Source organism: Pseudoliparis swirei, chromosome 23 (genome assembly GCF_029220125.1).
Source record: "Pseudoliparis swirei isolate HS2019 ecotype Mariana Trench chromosome 23, NWPU_hadal_v1, whole genome shotgun sequence".
Classification (NCBI taxonomy): domain Eukaryota; kingdom Metazoa; phylum Chordata; class Actinopteri; order Perciformes; family Liparidae; genus Pseudoliparis; species Pseudoliparis swirei.
In genome coordinates this window covers 1,321,541-1,339,774 of record NC_079410.1, presented here as the reverse complement: position 1 = coordinate 1,339,774, position 18,234 = coordinate 1,321,541, and the positions used below count along the sequence as shown (strand labels likewise).

The 18,234-nt window shown below is 44.1% G+C and overlaps 1 protein-coding gene and 1 long non-coding RNA gene across 2 annotated transcripts in view; both read left to right on the top strand.

Annotated features, from left to right (window-relative positions):
• Positions 1–3,928, top strand: part of LOC130188171 (uncharacterized) — a 4,754-nt gene extending 826 nt beyond the window's left edge. The window contains exon 3 of the long non-coding RNA XR_008830575.1: positions 1–3,928. This exon is cut by the window's left edge and continues 332 nt beyond it. This is a non-coding gene — a long non-coding RNA (uncharacterized LOC130188171).
• A 6,994-nt stretch (positions 3,929–10,922) lies between these two features.
• Positions 10,923–14,023, top strand: LOC130188157 (nucleoside diphosphate kinase B-like). The gene is made up of 5 exons (XM_056406326.1): positions 10,923–11,030; positions 12,178–12,307; positions 12,607–12,708; positions 12,790–12,902; positions 13,836–14,023. The coding sequence occupies exons 2-5, from the start codon at positions 12,191–12,193 to the stop codon at positions 13,951–13,953; spliced, it is 450 nt and encodes a 149-aa protein (XP_056262301.1). The 5' UTR covers positions 10,923–11,030; positions 12,178–12,190; the 3' UTR covers positions 13,954–14,023.
• Positions 14,024–18,234: the final 4,211 nt, after the last annotated feature.

Sequence of the window (18,234 nt, the reverse complement as noted above, 5' to 3'; positions counted from 1 at the left end):
CGTCTGAACTTCAGGACTGAATTTATATTTTTCCATCAGAAGGAACTCTGTTTACATCGGCGGTTGACCTCTGACCTCTGAGCTGCCATCTTCCACACAGAGCCGTCCGGTTGATCGCGGTGCGTTCAGAGGCGGTCGGGACGTTTCCTTGCTGGATGAGAGTGTAGATGCTGGTTTTCTACCCAACGCTCTGTTCTGCTGTTTTGGTTTCAGGACTTGAACGATGGACTTGGTCCCTAAAGGTCTCAATGTTAGAGAACCCAACAGAACCCATCAGAACCGTTCTGCTGTTCTGTGGCTTTCGACCAGTTTAACATTCATCGTTTCTCTGATCATGTGACATTGTAAAGATCCAATCAGTGTTGAGACCAACAGGAGGAGAGCTAGTGACGTTAGCATCACTGCTAACGGAGAACCAGGTTTACTTCAGTTCCATGGTGATGCGTTCAGGCTCTGCTCAGTGAACATGAGTACTGGCTGAAGGTAAAGGAACAGTTTAACATTCAGTATTTCTCGTGTGCCTAAAGTCTGAAACTCTTTTTGTAAAAGGCCAACGGGCTGAAACCTGACACACAGCGGTGTGTGGCCCTTTAAGAGCGCGGTGTGTGGCCCTTTAAGAGCGTGGTGCCGGTAGTCACATGGTGGGCAATCAGCCGTTTACGGGACGACGTTACACCTGAGAGATGAACACAATATGCAGGAAGGAGTCGACGGGGATCTAACCCGCGGTCCCGTCTGATCCACCGGGGACCGACCCGGCCGGCCCCCATTGGTCGGTGCCGTCGGAGTCCGGGACGAGAACAGGAAGTGAAGCTCGGCGTAAACCTCAAGATCTACACGAGAAGCTCCGGCACCACCAGGCGGTTCCTTTGGGTCAGTCCAGTTCCTCAGGCGGTTCCTTTGGGTCAGTCCAGTTCCTCAGGCGGTTCCTTTGGGTCAGTCCAGTTCCTCAGGCGGTTCCTTTGGGTCAGTCCAGTTCCTCAGGCGGTTCCTTGTTGTTCAGCTGATCACACGTCAGTTCATATTTACTAAATAACAGAACCCACCAGGTCCTTCAGAAGGTTCTCCTCACCGCACTGAAGAGCTTCTCTCCACATGTGTTCCGTGTTCACGTGTTCCACACGTCAGATATTTTAGGGAAAGAACATTTTTAAATAATTGTAAATGCAGAAAAACAGAAGCAATCATATAATTGTACAATATTTAGGGATTGTTACATTTTTATTTAAAACAATTGTATTATGATTTATTTTTTAAAGTATTTTTTATGAGTAAGATGACCTCAATGTTTAAATATTTTAGCTTTTAGATGGTTATTGTATTTGTACTTCCTTATCTCTTTACTTTTATTCTGATGGTTGACAGGAAGTGAATAAAGTCTGTCGGGTGAGACTCTTCAGGCGGGGCAGCTGTGCATGTTTTAAATCTGGACTCTGTGACAACTTCCTGTCCGTAAAAGCTCAGTGAGGCCACTTCCTGTCCACGTCAAGACCAGGTAAAAGAGTCTGGCTCAAAGACCCAACTTACCTGTGAGCTTTATTTTGTTAAGGGTTTCTTTTACAACTTGGCTTTTATTTTGGTAGTTTAGGGACTTCGTGGTGAAAGTGATTGTTTACGAAATTTAAAAGCTTTTTGTTTTCTTTCCCGGGTTTCAAGTTTCACATTTAAGTTTGAAGAACGAGAGTTTCACGTTTCTAGAACAAGAGTTCCAAGTTTCCACAATGAGAGTTCCTAGTTTCCAGAATGAGAGTTCCTAGTTTCCAGAACGAGAGCTCCAAGTTTCCACAATGAGAGTTCCTAGTTTCCAGAACGAGAGTTCCAAGTTTCCACAATGAGAGTTCCTAGTTTCCAGAATGAGAGTTCCTAGTTTCCAGAACGAGAGTTCCAAGTTTCCACAATAAGAGTTCCTGGTTTCCAGAACGAGAGTTCCAAGTTTCCACAATGAGTTCCTAGTTTCCAGAACGAGAGTTCCTATTTTCCACAATGAGAGTTCCTGGTTTCCAGAACGAGAGTTCCAAGTTTCCACAATGAGTTCCTAGTTTCCAGAACGAGAGTTCCAAGTTTCCACAATGAGAGTTCCTAGTTTCCACAATGAGAGTTCCTGGTTTCCAGAACGAGAGTTCCAAGTTTCCACAATGAGAGTTCCTGGTTTCCAGAACGAGAGTTCCAAGTTTCCACAATGAGAGTTCCTAGTTTCCAGAATGAGAGTTCCTAGTTTCCAGAACGAGAGTTCCAAGTTTCCACAATGAGAGTTCCAAGTTTCCAGAACGAGAGCTCCAAGTTTCCACAATGAGAGTTCCAAGTTTCCAGAACGAGAGCTCCAAGTTTCCACAATGAGTTCCTAGTTTCCAGAACGAGAGTTCCAAGTTTCCACAATGAGAGTTCCTAGTTTCCACAATGAGAGTTCCTGGTTTCCAGAACGAGAGTTCCAAGTTTCCACAATGAGAGTTCCTAGTTTCCAGAATGAGAGTTCCTAGTTTCCAGAACGAGAGTTCCAAGTTTCCACAATGAGAGTTCCAAGTTTCCAGAACGAGAGCTCCAAGTTTCCACAATGAGAGTTCCAAGTTTCCAGAACGAGAGCTCCAAGTTTCCACAATGAGAGTTCCTAGTTTCCAGAACGAGAGTTCCAAGTTTCCAAAACCAGAGTTTCTAGTTTCCAGAAGAAAAGTTCCTAGTTTCCAGAACGAGAGTTTCCGTTTCTAGTGTCCAGAACGAGAGTTCCACGTTGAGTACCTCGTGACTAGTCCAGACTTCTTTCTAAATCTCAGGATTCACGTTCTTGTGGAGGCGTTCGGGTCCGAAGGGAAACCCAGTGAAGACGACCTCTCGTCTCAGGACCACTTCCTGGGTGGGGGACCCCCTGAAGTCCTGAATCTGGACCCTGAAACCAGGAAATGGACTAAACCTTCTTCTGCCTGTCGATCAGTGGGATCTATAATTGGGGGGCGGCGGCCTCTTGGGTCGAGGTCGCCGTGGAGACGTTGTGTACATGAACCGTGTAAATACACAAATACTAGCGGAGACTCTATTTTGCGTATGAGCGGAGAGAAGGAGAACTCTCGAGCGAGGTTTCTATCTGTGATTATGACCTTATGAATTGTACATACATCTTCGGTTTGATTGTTCTTTTGTTTTCTATCTGACGCTCGGGTTGTTTATTTGTTTGTTTTTGTACAGAAGTGGTTGTTTACATCTATACGAGTTCTGTGACCTTCAGCCATGTGATTGGAGCAGAGGTCTCGGAGGGGGCGGGGCTTGGAGGGCTGGGGTTCAGACTGCTGTGATGTACAAATACTGTTAAAATAACGTCCTTGAATATTCAGAGGAAAAATGTTTGATTAATTAATAAAGTAAAAATATAATGTCGCAAGAAACAAGTTGTAATATCTATATATATATTTATATATATATTAAGTATAACTCATAATCGGGGAAGAAGTCATAATTTTCTTTTAAATAAAAGTAATACGATTTAAAAAATATAGAAAGTAGTAATGAAACAAATGAGTCATCGTAATAAAATTATATTAATTTGACAAGAAAAATATTTTGTAGAAAATATAATATTAAGATTGACATTTTACGACTGAAATGTAATTTGGCAAAAGTCCTATTTTGGAATACATTTTATTAAAGTGGTATTAAAATATTAAGATGTAATTAAGAGTCATAAGTCACAAGTCTTTAATATAAAGTGTTCTCATCCTATTGTTCCAGTAAATATATATATACATATGTATATAAACATATATGTATAAATATACATATGTATATAAATATGTGTGTGTGTGTATATATATATATATAAACATACATATATATATATTTATCTCATTTATTGCCCAAGACTATATGACCAGGTTATTATTCTTCTTGTTTCTAGAGCGTCTCGTCTCCTCCAGACTCCTCCCTGAAATAAAAGCTCGGACAACAACTGTCTCGTATTTTTATCTTCTGCAACTCGTCCGCCTTGGAACAAGAGTCGTAACACGAGAAGCTCGCAGCTGCGTTCAGGGTCCACATGGGGGGTGGTTCATTTCAGCTGATCGGGCCCCTCTGCCCCCCATGACCCCCCAGGACTGGACCAGCGTCCCCCTGGGGCGACAGCTTTCCAGCCCCGATTAGGAGAGGGTTTATATTTAGACTCAGGAACCCTTCAGATGGGACCTGGAGCGGCAAGTCAGCATGTAGTGGAGATTACAGAGCGTTATCATATAACGCTCTGGAGGTCCTTTAGCGTTATATAAAGTTATATAACGCTCTGTAATGTCCTCTAGCGTTATATAACACTGTATGTCCTCTAGCATTATATAAAGTTATATAACGCTCTGTAATGTCCTCTAGCATCATATAAAGTTATATAACGCTCTGTAATGTCCTCTAGCATCATATAAAGTTATATAACGCTAGAGGGCATACAGAGCGTTATCATATAACGCTCTGTATGTCCTCTAGCGTTATATAAAGTTATATAACGCTCTGTAATGTCCTCTAGTGTTATATAAAGTTATATAACGCTCTATAATGTCCTCTAGCGTCATATAAAGTTATATAACGCTCTATAATGTCCTCTAGCGTCATATAGTTATATAACGCTCTGTATGTCCTCTAGTGTTATATAACGCTCTGTAATGTCCTCTAGCGTTATATAATGCTCTGTATGTCCTCTAGCATTATATAAAGTTATATAACGCTCTGTATGTCCTCTAGTGTTATATAACGCTCTATAATGTCTTCTAGCGTTATATAAAGTTATATAACGCTCTGTAATGTCCTCTAGTGTTATATAAAGTTATATAACGCTCTGTAATGTCCTCTAGTGTTATATAAAGTTATATAACGCTCTATAATGTCCTCTAGCGTCATATAAAGTTATATAACGCTCTGTAATGTCCTCTAGCATTATATAAAGTTATATAACGCTCTGTAATGTCCTCTAGCGTTATATAACGCTCTGTATGTCCTCTAGCATTATATAAAGTTATATAACGCTCTGTAATGTCCTCTAGCATCATATAAAGTTATATAACGCTCTGTATGTCCTCTAGTGTTATATAACGCTCTATAATGTCTTCTAGCATTATATAAAGTTATATAATGCTCTGTAATGTACTCTAGTGTTATATAAAGTTATATAACGCTCTATAATGTCCTCTAGCGTCATATAGTTATATAACGCTCTATAATGTCCTCTAGCGACATATAAAGTTATATAACGCTCTGTAATGTCCTCTAGCGTTATATAACGCTCTGTATGTCCTCTAGCATTATATAAAGTTATATAATGCTCTGTAATGTCCTTTAGCATCATATAAAGTTATATAACGCCAGAGGATGTCCTCTAGTGTTATATAAAGTTATATAACGCTCTATAATGTCCTCTAGCGTCATATAAAGTTATATAACGCGCTATAATGCCCTCTAGCGTTATGTAAAGTTATATAACGCTCTATAATGTCCTCTAGCGTTATGTAAAGTTATATAACGCTCTATAATGTCCTCTAGCATCATATAAAGTTATATAACACTCTGTAATGTCCTCTAGCGTTATATAAAGTTATATAACGCTCTATAATGTCCTCTAGCGTTATATACAGTTATATAACACTCTATAATGTCCTCTAGCGTTATGTAAAGTTATATAACGCTCTATAATGTCCTCTAGCGTCATATAGTTATATAATGCTCTATAATGTCCTCTAGCGTCATATAAAGTTATATAACGCTCTGTAATGTCCTCTAGCGTCATATAAAGTTATATAACGCTCTGTGATGTCCTCTAGCGTTATATAAAGTAATATAATGCTCTATAATTTCCTCTAGCATCATATAAAGTTATATAACGCTCTATAATGTCCTCTAGCGTCATATAAAGTTATATAACGCTCTGTAATATCCTCTAGCGTTATGTAAAGTTATATAATGCTCTATAATGTCCTCTAGCGTTATATACAGTTATATAACACTCTATAATGTCCTCTAGCGTCATATAAAGTTATATAACGTCCTCTAGCGTTATATACAGTTATATAACGCTCTATAATGTCCTCTAGCGTCATATAAAGTTATATAACGCTCTATAATGACCTCTAGCGTCATATAAAGTTATATAACGCTCTGTAATATCCTCTAGCGTTATGTAAAGTTATATAATGCTCTATAATGTCCTCTAGCGTTATATACAGTTATATAACGCTCTATAATGTCCTCTAGCATCATATAAAGTTATATAACGTCCTCTAGCGTTATATACAGTTATATAACGCTCTGTAATGTCCTCTAGTGTTATATAACGCTCTATAATGTCTTCTAGCGTTATATAAAGTTATATAATGCTCTGTAATGTCCTCTAGTGTTATATAAAGTTATATAACGCTCTATAATGTCCTCTAGCGTCATATAAAGTTATATAACGCTCTATAATGTCCTCTAGCATTATATAAAGTTATATAACGCTCTGTAATGTCCTCTAGCGTTATATAACGCTCTGTATGTCCTCTAGCATTATATAAAGTTATATAACGCTCTGTAATGTCCTCTAGCATCATATAAAGTTATATAACGCTCTGTATGTCCTCTAGTGTTATATAACGCTCTATAATGTCTTCTAGCATTATATAAAGTTATATAACGCTCTGTAATGTCCTCTAGTGACATATAAAGTTATATAACGCTCTGTAAGGTCCTCTAGCGTTATATAACGCTCTGTATGTCCTCTAGCATTATATAAAGTTATATAATGCTCTGTAATGTCCTTTAGCATCATATAAAGTTATATAACGCCAGAGGATGTCCTCTAGAGTTATATAAAGTTATATAACGCTCTATAATGTCCTCTAGCGTCATATAAAGTTATATAACGCGCTATAATGCCCTCTAGCGTTATGTAGTTATATAACGCTCTATAATGTCCTCTAGCGTTATGTAAAGTTATATAATGCTCTATAATGTCCTCTAGCATCATATAAAGTTATATAACACTCTGTAATGTCCTCTAGCAGTATATAAAGTTATATAACGCTCTATAATGTTCTCTAGCGTCATATAAAGTTATATAACGTCCTCTAGCGTTATATAAAGTTATATAACGCTCTATAATGTCCTCTAGCGTTATATACAGTTATATAACGCTCTATAATGTCCTCTAGCGTCATATAGTTATATAATGCTCTATAATGTCCTCTAGCATCATATAAAGTTATATAACGCTCTGTAATGTCCTCTAGTGTCATATAAAGTTATATAACGCTCTGTGATGTCCTCTAGCGTTATCTAAAGTAATATAATGCTCTATAATGTCCTCTAGCGTCATATAAAGTTATATAACGCTCTGTAATATCCTCTAGCGTTATGTAAAGTTATATAACGCTCTATAATGTCCTCTAGCGTCATATAAAGTTATATAACGTCCTCTAGCGTTATATACAGTTATATAACGCTCTATAACGTCCTCTAGCGTTATATAAAGTTATATAACGCTCTATAATGTCCTCTAGCGTTATATACAGTTATATAACGCTCTATAATGTCCTCTAGCGTTATGTAAAGTTATATAACGCTCTATAATGTCCTCTAGCATCATATAAAGTTATATAACGCTCTGTAATGTCCTCTAGCATCATATAAAGTTATATAATGCTCTGTAATGTCCTCTAGCGTTATATAAAGTTATATAACGCTCTATAATGTCCTCTAGCGTCATATAAAGTTATATAACGCTCTGTAATGTCCTCTAGCGTCATATAAAGTTATATAATGCTCTGTAATGTCCTCTATCGTTATGTAAAGTTATATAACGCTCTATAATGTCCTCTAGCGTCATATAAAGTTATATAACGTCCTCTAGCGTTATATACAGTTATATAACGCTCTATAACGTCCTCTAGCGTTATATACAGTTATATAACGCTCTATAACGTCCTCTAGCGTTATATAAAGTTATATAACGCTCTATAATGTCCTCTAGCATTATATACAGTTATATAACGCTCTATAATGTCCTCTAGCGTCATATAAAGTTATATAACGCTCTATAATGTCCTCTAGCGTCATATAAAGTTATATAATGGTCTATAATGCCCTCTAGCGTCATATAATTATATAACGCTCTATAATGTCCTCTCGCGTTATGTAAAGTTATATAACGCTCTATAATGTCCTCTAGCGTCATATAAAGTTATATAACGCTCTATAATGTCCTCTAGCGTCATATAAAGTTATATAATGGTCTATAATGCCCTCTAGCGTCATATAGTTATATAACGCTCTATAATGTCCTCTCGCGTTATGTAAAGTTATATAACGCTCTATAATGTCCTCTAGCGTCATATAGTTATATAACGCTCTATAATGTCCTCTAGCGTCATATAAAGTTATATAACGCTCTATAATGTCCTCTAGCATCATATAAAGTTATATAACGCTCTATAATGTCCTCTAGCGTCATATAAAGTTATATAACGCTCTATAATGTCCTCTAGCGTTATATAATGCTATATAATGCTTTACAATGTCCACTAGCATTGTATGATGTTATATAACGCTAGAGGACACTATAGAGCGTTATATAACTTTATATGACGCTAGAGGACATTATAGAGCGTTATATAACTTTATATGATGCTAGAGGACATTATAGAGCGTTATATAACTTTATATGATGCTAGAGGACATTATAGAGCGTTATAATAGAAGTTTATGCTTCAAGCTGCATTCTCTCTCCTGACCACCAGGGGGCGACTCCTCTGGTTGTATATAAAGCTTTGACTGGTAACCAGTGATGTGTCTGATGTGAAAGCTGCATGGCAACAGCAGCAGGAGCTCTCTGATTGGACGTCTCTTTGTTAAAATAAAAGATGTTAATGAAGCAGAAAATAATACGACACGAAGAGACGACGCAGCAGAGAGAGAACACCTGCTATGTGAGAGGTGACCGAGGTCGCGCACACATACACGCACACACAGGCACTCACACAGAGACACACACACACACACAGAGACACACACACACAGGCACTCACACAGGCACACACACAGAGACACACACACACACACACACAGAGACACACACACACAGGCACTCACACAGGCACTCACACAGAGACACACAGGCACTCACACAGGCACACACACAGAGACACACACACACACACACAGACACACACACAGAGACACACACACACAGGCACTCACACAGGCACACACAGAGACACACACTCACACAGACACACACAGAGACACACACTCACACAGAGACACACACACACAGGCACTCACACAGGCACACACACAGAGACACACACACACAGAGACACACACTCACACAGAGACACACACAGAGACACACACACACACACACACAGAGACACACACAGAGACACACACTCACAGAGACACACACTCACACAGAGACACACACAGAGACACACACACACAGGCACTCACACAGAGACACACACACACAGAGACACACACACAGAGACACACACACACACACACAGAGACACACACACAGAGACACACACACACACACACACACACAGAGACACACACACAGAGACACACACACACAGGCACTCACACAGGCACACACACAGAGACACACACACACAGAGACACACACACACAGAGACACACACTCACACAGAGACACACACAGAGACACACACTCACACAGAGACACACACACAGAGACACACACACACAGGCACTCACACAGAGACACACACACACACACAGAGACACACACACACACACAGGCACTCACACAGAGACACACAGAGACACACACACACAGAGACACACACACAGAGATATGAGTTCATCTCCACAGCCTGTAATGCCCTGGCGCGCCACTAGAGGGCACCACTGGTTTAGTCCAGCGTTACTGATCCCTCCACCGTGTCACGTGTTATTAAAACAATGCAAAATAAATGCCACTTATTATAATGTCATTATTTCTATAGTTTTTATTTCTAATGAGGGTGTTTAATAAAAAGAGAATATATATCTCTCTCTCCAACTCTCTATCTCTCTACATCTCCCTCTATCTCCCTCTATCTCTCTCTACATCTCCCTCTATCTTTCTCCATCTTTCTTCATCTTTCTTCATCTCCCTCCGTCTCACTCCATCTTCCCCTCACTGGTGGACGATGCTGGTCCACCCTGTGGGGGGTCAACAGGGTAGGGGTCCATGTTTTTCCTTCGGCATGAGACCCACCGGGCCCCATGAACAGACCAGGCGCTGCCCGGGCAGCTAGCTTCAGTCTGTGGCCCTCCATGTTCAGGGGTCGTGTTCAGGGGTCGTGTTCAGGGGCCGTGTTCAGGGGCCGTGTTCAGGGGCCGTGTTCAGGGGTCGTGTTCAGGGGCCGTGTTCAGGGGCCGTGTTCAGGGGTCGTGTTCAGGGGTCGTGTTCAGGGGCCGTGTTCAGGGGTCGTCTTCAGGGGCCGTGTTCAGGGGTCGTGTTCAGGGGTCGTGTTCAGGGGTCGTGTTCAGGGGCCGTGTTCAGGGGTCGTCTTCAGGGGCCGTGTTCAGGGGCCGTGTTCAGCGGTCGTGTTCAAGGGTCGTGTTCAGGGGTCGTGTTCAGGGGCCGTGTTCAGGGGTCGTGTTCAGGGGCCGTGTTCAGGGGTCGTGTTCAGGGGTCGTGTTCAGGGTCGTTCAGGGCCGGTTCAGGGGCGTGTTCAGCGGTCGTGTTCAAGGGTCGTGTTCAGGGGCCGTGTTCAGCGGTCGTGTTCAGGGGTCGTGTTCAGGGGTCGTGTTCAGCGGTCGTGTTCAGCGGTCGGTTGAACACATTGACTTAACAAATATTTTGGCTTAAGAAAAAGAAAATGATTTGACTTTTTAGAAAAAAGTCCTGACTTCACAATTTGTTTGACTTGATAACAATGTTCCACACACACACACACACACACACCTCCGCCCCCCCCCCCCACTCCAGTCCTGCCTTTAAATAGAGCTCCAGTCCAGTTCTTCGTCCTCGGTGATCACTTCTCCGCTGCTCGTCTTCAAGCTCTCCTCCACCCGACACCAAGGTAGATATCACACACACACACACACGCGTTACTACACCTGATGTACTCTCTAAATGTTTAAAGTATATTATTTATATAAGTGTTCTTTCGGTGCAAATTTGTATTAATATGATTTTTAATCTCTTAAATTGTTGCTCAGTGGTCGTTTAAACTATTGTTTATATTCTGCAGAACGTTATTATTTATTATTATAAGAAATAACTTATGTTTTTAAAATATCATGCTTAATATAATATAACAATAATACACGTTGTGTAAAACGCACTTTTCAAAATAAGGTAAAAAGTTTAAATGTTTTTTTACAAAACACATTTAAGGACTGAAACGAAATCAGAACATTTAAATGTCAGAAAACTTAAAAACAAAACATGAACGTAAAGACTGAGTGACGTCACCTCAAACGCACCTGGAGCAAAACACAGAACAACGCTTCAGTGGCTCTTAGTATTATAAGATCACTTGTGGTACTTTTGTAGTTCGACAATGTTGAGGAAATGTTACTTTCTTTATTCTTGTTCTTAGTTTGTTCTCTTGGTTGATTCACTTATTGTAAGTCGCTTTGGATAAAAGCGTCTTCTAAAGGACATGTCATGTAAAAAGGTTTCTTCTTCGTTGATCCCCTCCCCCGTGTTTCTTCTTCGTTGGTTTCCCCCGTGTCTCTTCTTCGTTGCCCCCCCCCGTGTCTCTTCTTCGTTGCCCCCCCCCCGTGTCTCTTCTTCGCTGCCCCCGTGTCTCTTCTTCGTTTGGTTTCCCCGTGTCTCTTCTTCGTTGGTTTCCCCCGTGTCTATTCTTCGTTGGTTCCCCCCGTGTCTCTTCTTCGTTGGTTTCCCCCGTGTCTCTTCTTCGTTGGTTTCCCCCCCCGTGTCTCTTCTTCGTTGGTTTCCCCCCCCGTGTCTCTTCTTCGTTGGTTTCCCCCCCCGTGTCTCTTCTTCGTTGGTTTCCCCCGTGTCTATTCTTCGTTGGTTTCCCCGTGTTTCTTCTTCGTTGCCCCCCTCCGTGCCTCTTCTTCGTTGGTTTCCGTGTTTCTTCTTTGTTGCCCCCGTGTCTCTTCTTCGTTGGTTTCCCCCCCGTGTTTCTTCTTCGTTGCCCCCCACCGTGTCTCTTCTTCGTTGGTTCCCCCCGTGTCTCTTCTTCGTTGGTGCCGCAGCCCCCTCTTCGTCATGGAGCGTACCTTCATCGCCGTGAAGCCCGATGGCGTCCAGCGAGGCCTCTGCGGGGACATCATGAAGCGCTTCGAGCAGCGAGGCTTCCGGCTGGTGGCGGCCAAGTTCATCCAGGTGGGCGGAGTCAGCACCGGATGTGGAACATGTGACCGGATGCAGAATATATTGAAACTCATTCAGCAAATCTTAGTCCATTTAAACATTTATTAAGTGGTCGTGTAATTATCATAAAAAAACTTAAAAGTAGCTTTAAAAGATACATATAGATATTACATCATTTATTTAGCATAAATCATACTTATGGAGATATTATAAAACATTAATAAGCACTTATCAATATAATGCAGTACAAAGTGCAATCCTTCGTGTGGAGTAGAAGTACACGTTGTTTTTGTGTACTTGTGTGTTTCCAGGCCTCTGAGGACCACATGAAGAACCACTACCTGGACCTGAAGGACATGCCCTTCTACGGGGGACTCTGCAAGTACATGTCCTCTGGACCCGTCTTCGCCATGGTAACACACACACACACACACACACACACACACACAGGTGACAGGTGACTGACAGGTGTGTGTGTGTGTGTGTGTGTGCAGGTGTGGGAGGGGCAGGGCATCGTGAAGCTGGCCAGGCTGATGATGGGCGAGACCAACCCCGCCGACTCCCAACCCGGCAGCATCCGCGGGGACCTGTGTGTGAGCATCGGCAGGTGAGTGGGGACCGGGTCTCACACGTCTCACACGTCTCTGTCTCACACGTCTCTGTCTCACACGTCTCTCTGTCTCACACGTCTCTCTGTCTCACACGTCTCTCTGTCTCACACGTCTCACACGTCTCTGTCTCACACGTCTCTGTCTCACACGTCTCTGTCTCACACGTCTCTGTCTCACACGTCTCTGTCTCACACGTCTCTGTCTCACACGTCTCTCTGTCTCACACGTCTCACACGTCTCTGTCTCACACGTCTCTGTCTCACACGTCTCTCTGTCTCACACGTCTCTGTCTCACACGTCTCTCTGTCTCACACGTCTCACACGTCTCTCTGTCTCACACGTCTCACACGTCTCTGTCTCACACGTCTCTGTCTCACACGTCTCTGTCTCACACGTCTCACACGTCTCTCTGTCTCACACGTCTCTGTCTCACACGTCTCACACGTCTCTGTCTCACACGTCTCTGTCTCACACGTCTCTGTCTCACACGTCTCACACGTCTGTCTCACACGTCTCTGTCTCACACGTCTCTGTCTCACACGTCTCTGTCTCACACGTCTCTCTGTCTCACACGTCTCACACGTCTCTGTCTCACACGTCTCTGTCTCACACGTCTCTCTGTCTCACACGTCTCTGTCTCACACGTCTCTGTCTCACACGTCTCTGTCTCACACGTCTCTGTCTCACACGTCTCTGTCTCACACGTCTCACACGTCTCTCTGTCTCACACGTCTCACACGTCTCTCTGTCTCACACGTCTCTGTCTCACACGTCTCTGTCTCACACGTCTCACACGTCTCTCTGTCTCACACGTCTCTGTCTCACACGTCTCTGTCTCACACGTCTCTGTCTCACACGTCTCTCTGTCTCACACGTCTCTGTCTCACACGTCTCTGTCTCACACGTCTCACACGTCTCTGTCTCCTCAGGAACATCATCCACGGCAGCGACACGCTGGAGAACGCCAAGCGTGAGATCGGCCTGTGGTTCAAGGCCGAGGAGTTCGTGGCCTACGCCCCGTGCGCCCAGGCCTTCCTGTACGAGTAGACCAATCAGCAGCCAGCAACCCACTGACCACGCCCACTCCACCTGAGCAATAAATCTGATGTCAACCACAGCGCTGTGTGTGTTCACTACGGGGCGAGTCGCCAAATTCAGTACACGCGAGTGCACACGTTAGTACCATATGAGGAGACGCCCTCTGGTGGCCAGGAGAGAGAATGTAAGTAAGTAAGTAAGTAGCTTTTATTGTCAATTTCTTCACATGTTAGACATACAAAGGAATCGATAGGACGTTTCCCACTCTCCCACGGTGAAACATATAAAAGTGCACAGGCACAACAGATAAGACAAGACATTTCCTAATACTAAGTAAACAAAGATAAAGATTCACGTACAGTTGTTATAAATACTATATATATATAAATAGTATATATATATATATAAATACTATAAATACGTAATATAATTTTAGACAAGTGAATGCAGCTGATCATTGGAACCATATGAGGAGGCGCCCTCTGGTGGCCAGGAGAGAGAATGCAGCTTTAACACATTAAATACATAAATACTGTACATAAATACATACGTTAGTACACACGTTAGTACACGTTAGTACACATGACACGAGTATATAAATATACACATATATAAATATATATATATATATACACACCTGCAGTCCTTAAGGTACTGGAACCATATGAGGAGGCGCCCCCTGGTGGTCAGGAGAGAGAATGCAGCTGATCATTGGAACCATATGAGGAGGCGCCCCCTGGTGGTCAGGAGAGAGAATGCAGCTGATCATTGGAACCATATGAGGAGGCGCCCCCTGGTGGTCAGGAGAGAGAATGCAGCTGATCATTGGAACCATATGAGGAGGCGCCCTCTGGTAGTCAGGAGAGAGAATGCAGCTGATCATTGGAACCATATGAGGAGGCGCCCCCTGGTGGTCAGGAGAGAGAATGCAGCGGATCATTGGAACCATATGAGGAGGCGCCCTCTGGTGGTCAGGAGAGAGAATGCAGCTGATCATTGGAACCATATGAGGCGCCCCTGGTGGTCAGGAGAGAATGCAGCTGATCATTGGAACCATATGAGGAGCCTCTGGTGGTCAGGAGAGAATGCAGCTGATCATTGGAACCATATGAGGCGGCGCCCCCTGGTGGTCTGGAGAGAATGCAGCTGATCATTGGAACCATATGAGGAGGCGCCCTCTGGTGGTCAGGAGAGAGAATGCAGCTGATCATTGGAACCATATGAGGAGGGGCCCTCTGGTGGTCAGGAGAGAGAATGCAGCTGATCATTGGAACCATATGAGGAGGCGCCCTCTGGTGGTCAGGAGAGAGAATGCAGCTGATCATTGGAACCATATGAGGAGGCGCCCTCTGGTAGTCAGGAGAGAGAATGCAGCTGATCATTGGAACCATATGAGGAGGCGCCCTCTGGTGGTCAGGAGAGAGAATGCAGCTGATCATTGGAACCATATGAGGAGGCGCCCTCTGGTAGTCAGGAGAGAGAATGCAGCTTTAACACATTAAATACATAAATACAGTACATGAATAAAAAAATACATAAGGACAGGTGACACTTCATGTACTACTCAAAGTATTAAGTACTATACTCAAAGTACTACAGTAACTATACTCAAAGTCCTAAGTAACTATACTCAAAGTACTCAGTAACTATACTCAAAGTACTAAGTCACTATACTTAAAGTACTACAGTAACGATACTCAAAGTCCTAAGTAACTATACTCAAAGTACTCAGTAACTATACTCAAAGTACTAAGTCACTATACTTAAAGTACTACAGTAACAATACTCAAAGTACTAAGTAACCATACTGATGGCGCCGCGGACGGCCGCCTCGGTGTGTTGGTGCGCGATGTTTTTTGTTGTTTTCGTTTTAAATACTGTTTTCTGCTGTGATTCCCAGAGCTCTTTCACCAGCTGTATTCCATCCAGCTCCAGGGTGAGTTATAACAACGACAAACCCTGGTTCACAGCGGAGCTCAGGAAGCTAAGACTGCAGAAGGACCAGGCATTCAGGAGTGGGGACAAGGACCTGTACACAGAGTCCAAATACAGGTTTAGCAAGGCGGTGAGAGATGCTAAACGTCTGTACTCTGAGAAACTGCAACAGCAGCTCTCAGCAAACGACTCTGCTTCTGTCTGGAGAGGGCTCAGGCAGATCACCAACTACAAGCCCAAATCACCCCACTCCATGAACAATGTGCTTCTGGCAGACGAGCTCAATGAGTTCTACTGCCGCTTTGAAAGACAATGGAGCAGTCCTGAGACCATCACCCACTGCCCTATCAACAAGCCACAGATCATCAGCCCACCCTCCCCAGCCCATCAGGGGCTCACACCTCTGGAGCACCCTCCATCAACTCAGCGACGACCTCGTCATCCTGGAGAGACGTCAACAGGCTGTTCAAAAGCAGAACCCCAAAGCAGCGGGCCCGGACTCCGTCTCCCCTCCACCCTGAAGCACTGTGCTGACCAGCTGTCTCCGGTGTTCACCGACATCTTCAACACCTCCTGGAGACATGCCACGTTCCAGCCTGCTTCAAGGCCTCCACCATCATCCCCGTCCCCAAAAAACCCAAGATCACAGGACTCAATGACTACAGGCCCGTCGCCTGACCTCTGTGGTCATGAAGTCCTTGAACGCTTGGTCCTGTCACACCTCAAGACCATCACCGACCCACTCCTGGACCCCCTGCAGTTCGCCTACAGAGCCAACAGGTCTGCAGACGATGCAGTCAACATGGCCCTTCACTACATCCTCCAGCATCTGGACTCCCGAGGAACCTACGCCAGGATCCTGTTTGTGGACTTCAGCTCTGCCTTCAACACCATCATCCCGTCCCTGCTGCAGGACAAGCTCTCCCAGCTGCACGTGCCCGACTCCACCTGCAGGTGGATCACAGACTTCCTGACCGACAGGAAGCAGCACGTGAGGCTGGGGAAACACGTCTCAGGCTCCCGGACCACCAGGTTCCCCGCAAGGCTGTGTTCTTTCCCCTCTGCTGTTCTCCCTGTACACCAACAGCTGCACCTCCAGTCACCAGTCCGTCAAGCTCCTAAAGTTCGCGGATGACACCACCCTCATTGGGCTCATCTCTGGTGGGGACGAGACCGCCTACAGGTGGGAGAGACTGACCACCTGGTGACCTGGTGCAGCCAGAACAACCTGGAGCTCAACGCTCTGAAGACAGTGGAGATGGTTGTGGATTTCAGGAGGAATGCAGCCCCACCCGCCCCTCTCATCCTGTGTGACTCCCCCGTCGACGCTGTGGAGTCCCTCCGCTTCCTGGGCTCCATCATCACCCAGGACCTCAAGTGGGAGCTGAACATCGGCTCCATCACCAAGAAGGCCCAGCAGAGGATGTTCTTCCTGAGGCAGCTGAGGATATTCAACCTGCCAGGGAAGATGATGGTACAATTCTACACGGCCATCGTTGAGTCCATCATCTGCTCCTCCATCACCGTCTGGCACCCTGCAGCCACAGCCAAAGACAAGTGCAGCTGCAGAGCATCATCCGCTCGGCCGAGACGGTTATCGGCTGCAATCTGCCTTCCCTCCAGGTCCTGTTCACTTCCAGGTCACTGAAGCGGGCCAGAAAGATTGTCGCTGACCCCTCCCACCCTGGACACTCCCTGTTCGAGTCCCTCCCCTCGGGGAGGAGGCTGCGGTCTATCATGACAAAGACCACCCGCCACACCAAAAGTTTTTTCCCGTCGGCAGTCGGGCTCATCAATGGAACCTGGACTGACTGACTGTCACCCCCAGGACTACCACCTCTTCTTCCACCTTCCTCTCTCCTCCTTCTTCCCGCTCCTTCCTCTTCCTCCTCCTCCCTCTTCCTCCCTCCTCCTTCTTCTTCCCTCCTCCACACACGTCACTTTAACATGCACTTTAACTTGAGGCCTCCTCCACACACATGCCACTTTATTTGCATGCACTTTAACTTAAACACACGCCACGCAGAATATACACTTTAACTAAAACACACCACTTGAAGCACACACCCAAACACTTTCACATTACTTGTTGTCTTTCTGTCGTGTTGATTGTTGTTTGTTTGTCATGTCCAAATGTTGCACCTTCCACCAAAAAAAATTCCTCGTTTGTGTAAACATTCCTGGCAATAAAACTGTTTCTGATTCTGATTCTGATATGAGGAGGCGCCCCCTGGTGGTCAGGAGAGAGAATGCAGCTTTAACACATTAAATACATAAATACTGTACATAAATACATAAGTACATAAATACAGAACATAAATACATTTTAAAAATACATAAGTACCTCTGGGGGGC

What these genes read in the sequence shown, in the direction of transcription:
- LOC130188157 (XM_056406326.1), top strand. Translation starts at nt 12,191, where the DNA reads ATGGAGCGTACCTTCATCGCCGTGAAGCCCGATGGCGTCCAGCGAGGC. An exon ending in CTGGACCCGTCTTCGCCATG is followed by an intron (nt 12,709 to 12,789) that starts GTAACACACACA and finishes GTGTGTGTGCAG; the next exon opens with GTGTGGGAGGGGCAGGGCAT. An exon ending in CTGTGTGTGAGCATCGGCAG is followed by an intron (nt 12,903 to 13,835) that starts GTGAGTGGGGAC and finishes CTGTCTCCTCAG; the next exon opens with GAACATCATCCACGGCAGCG.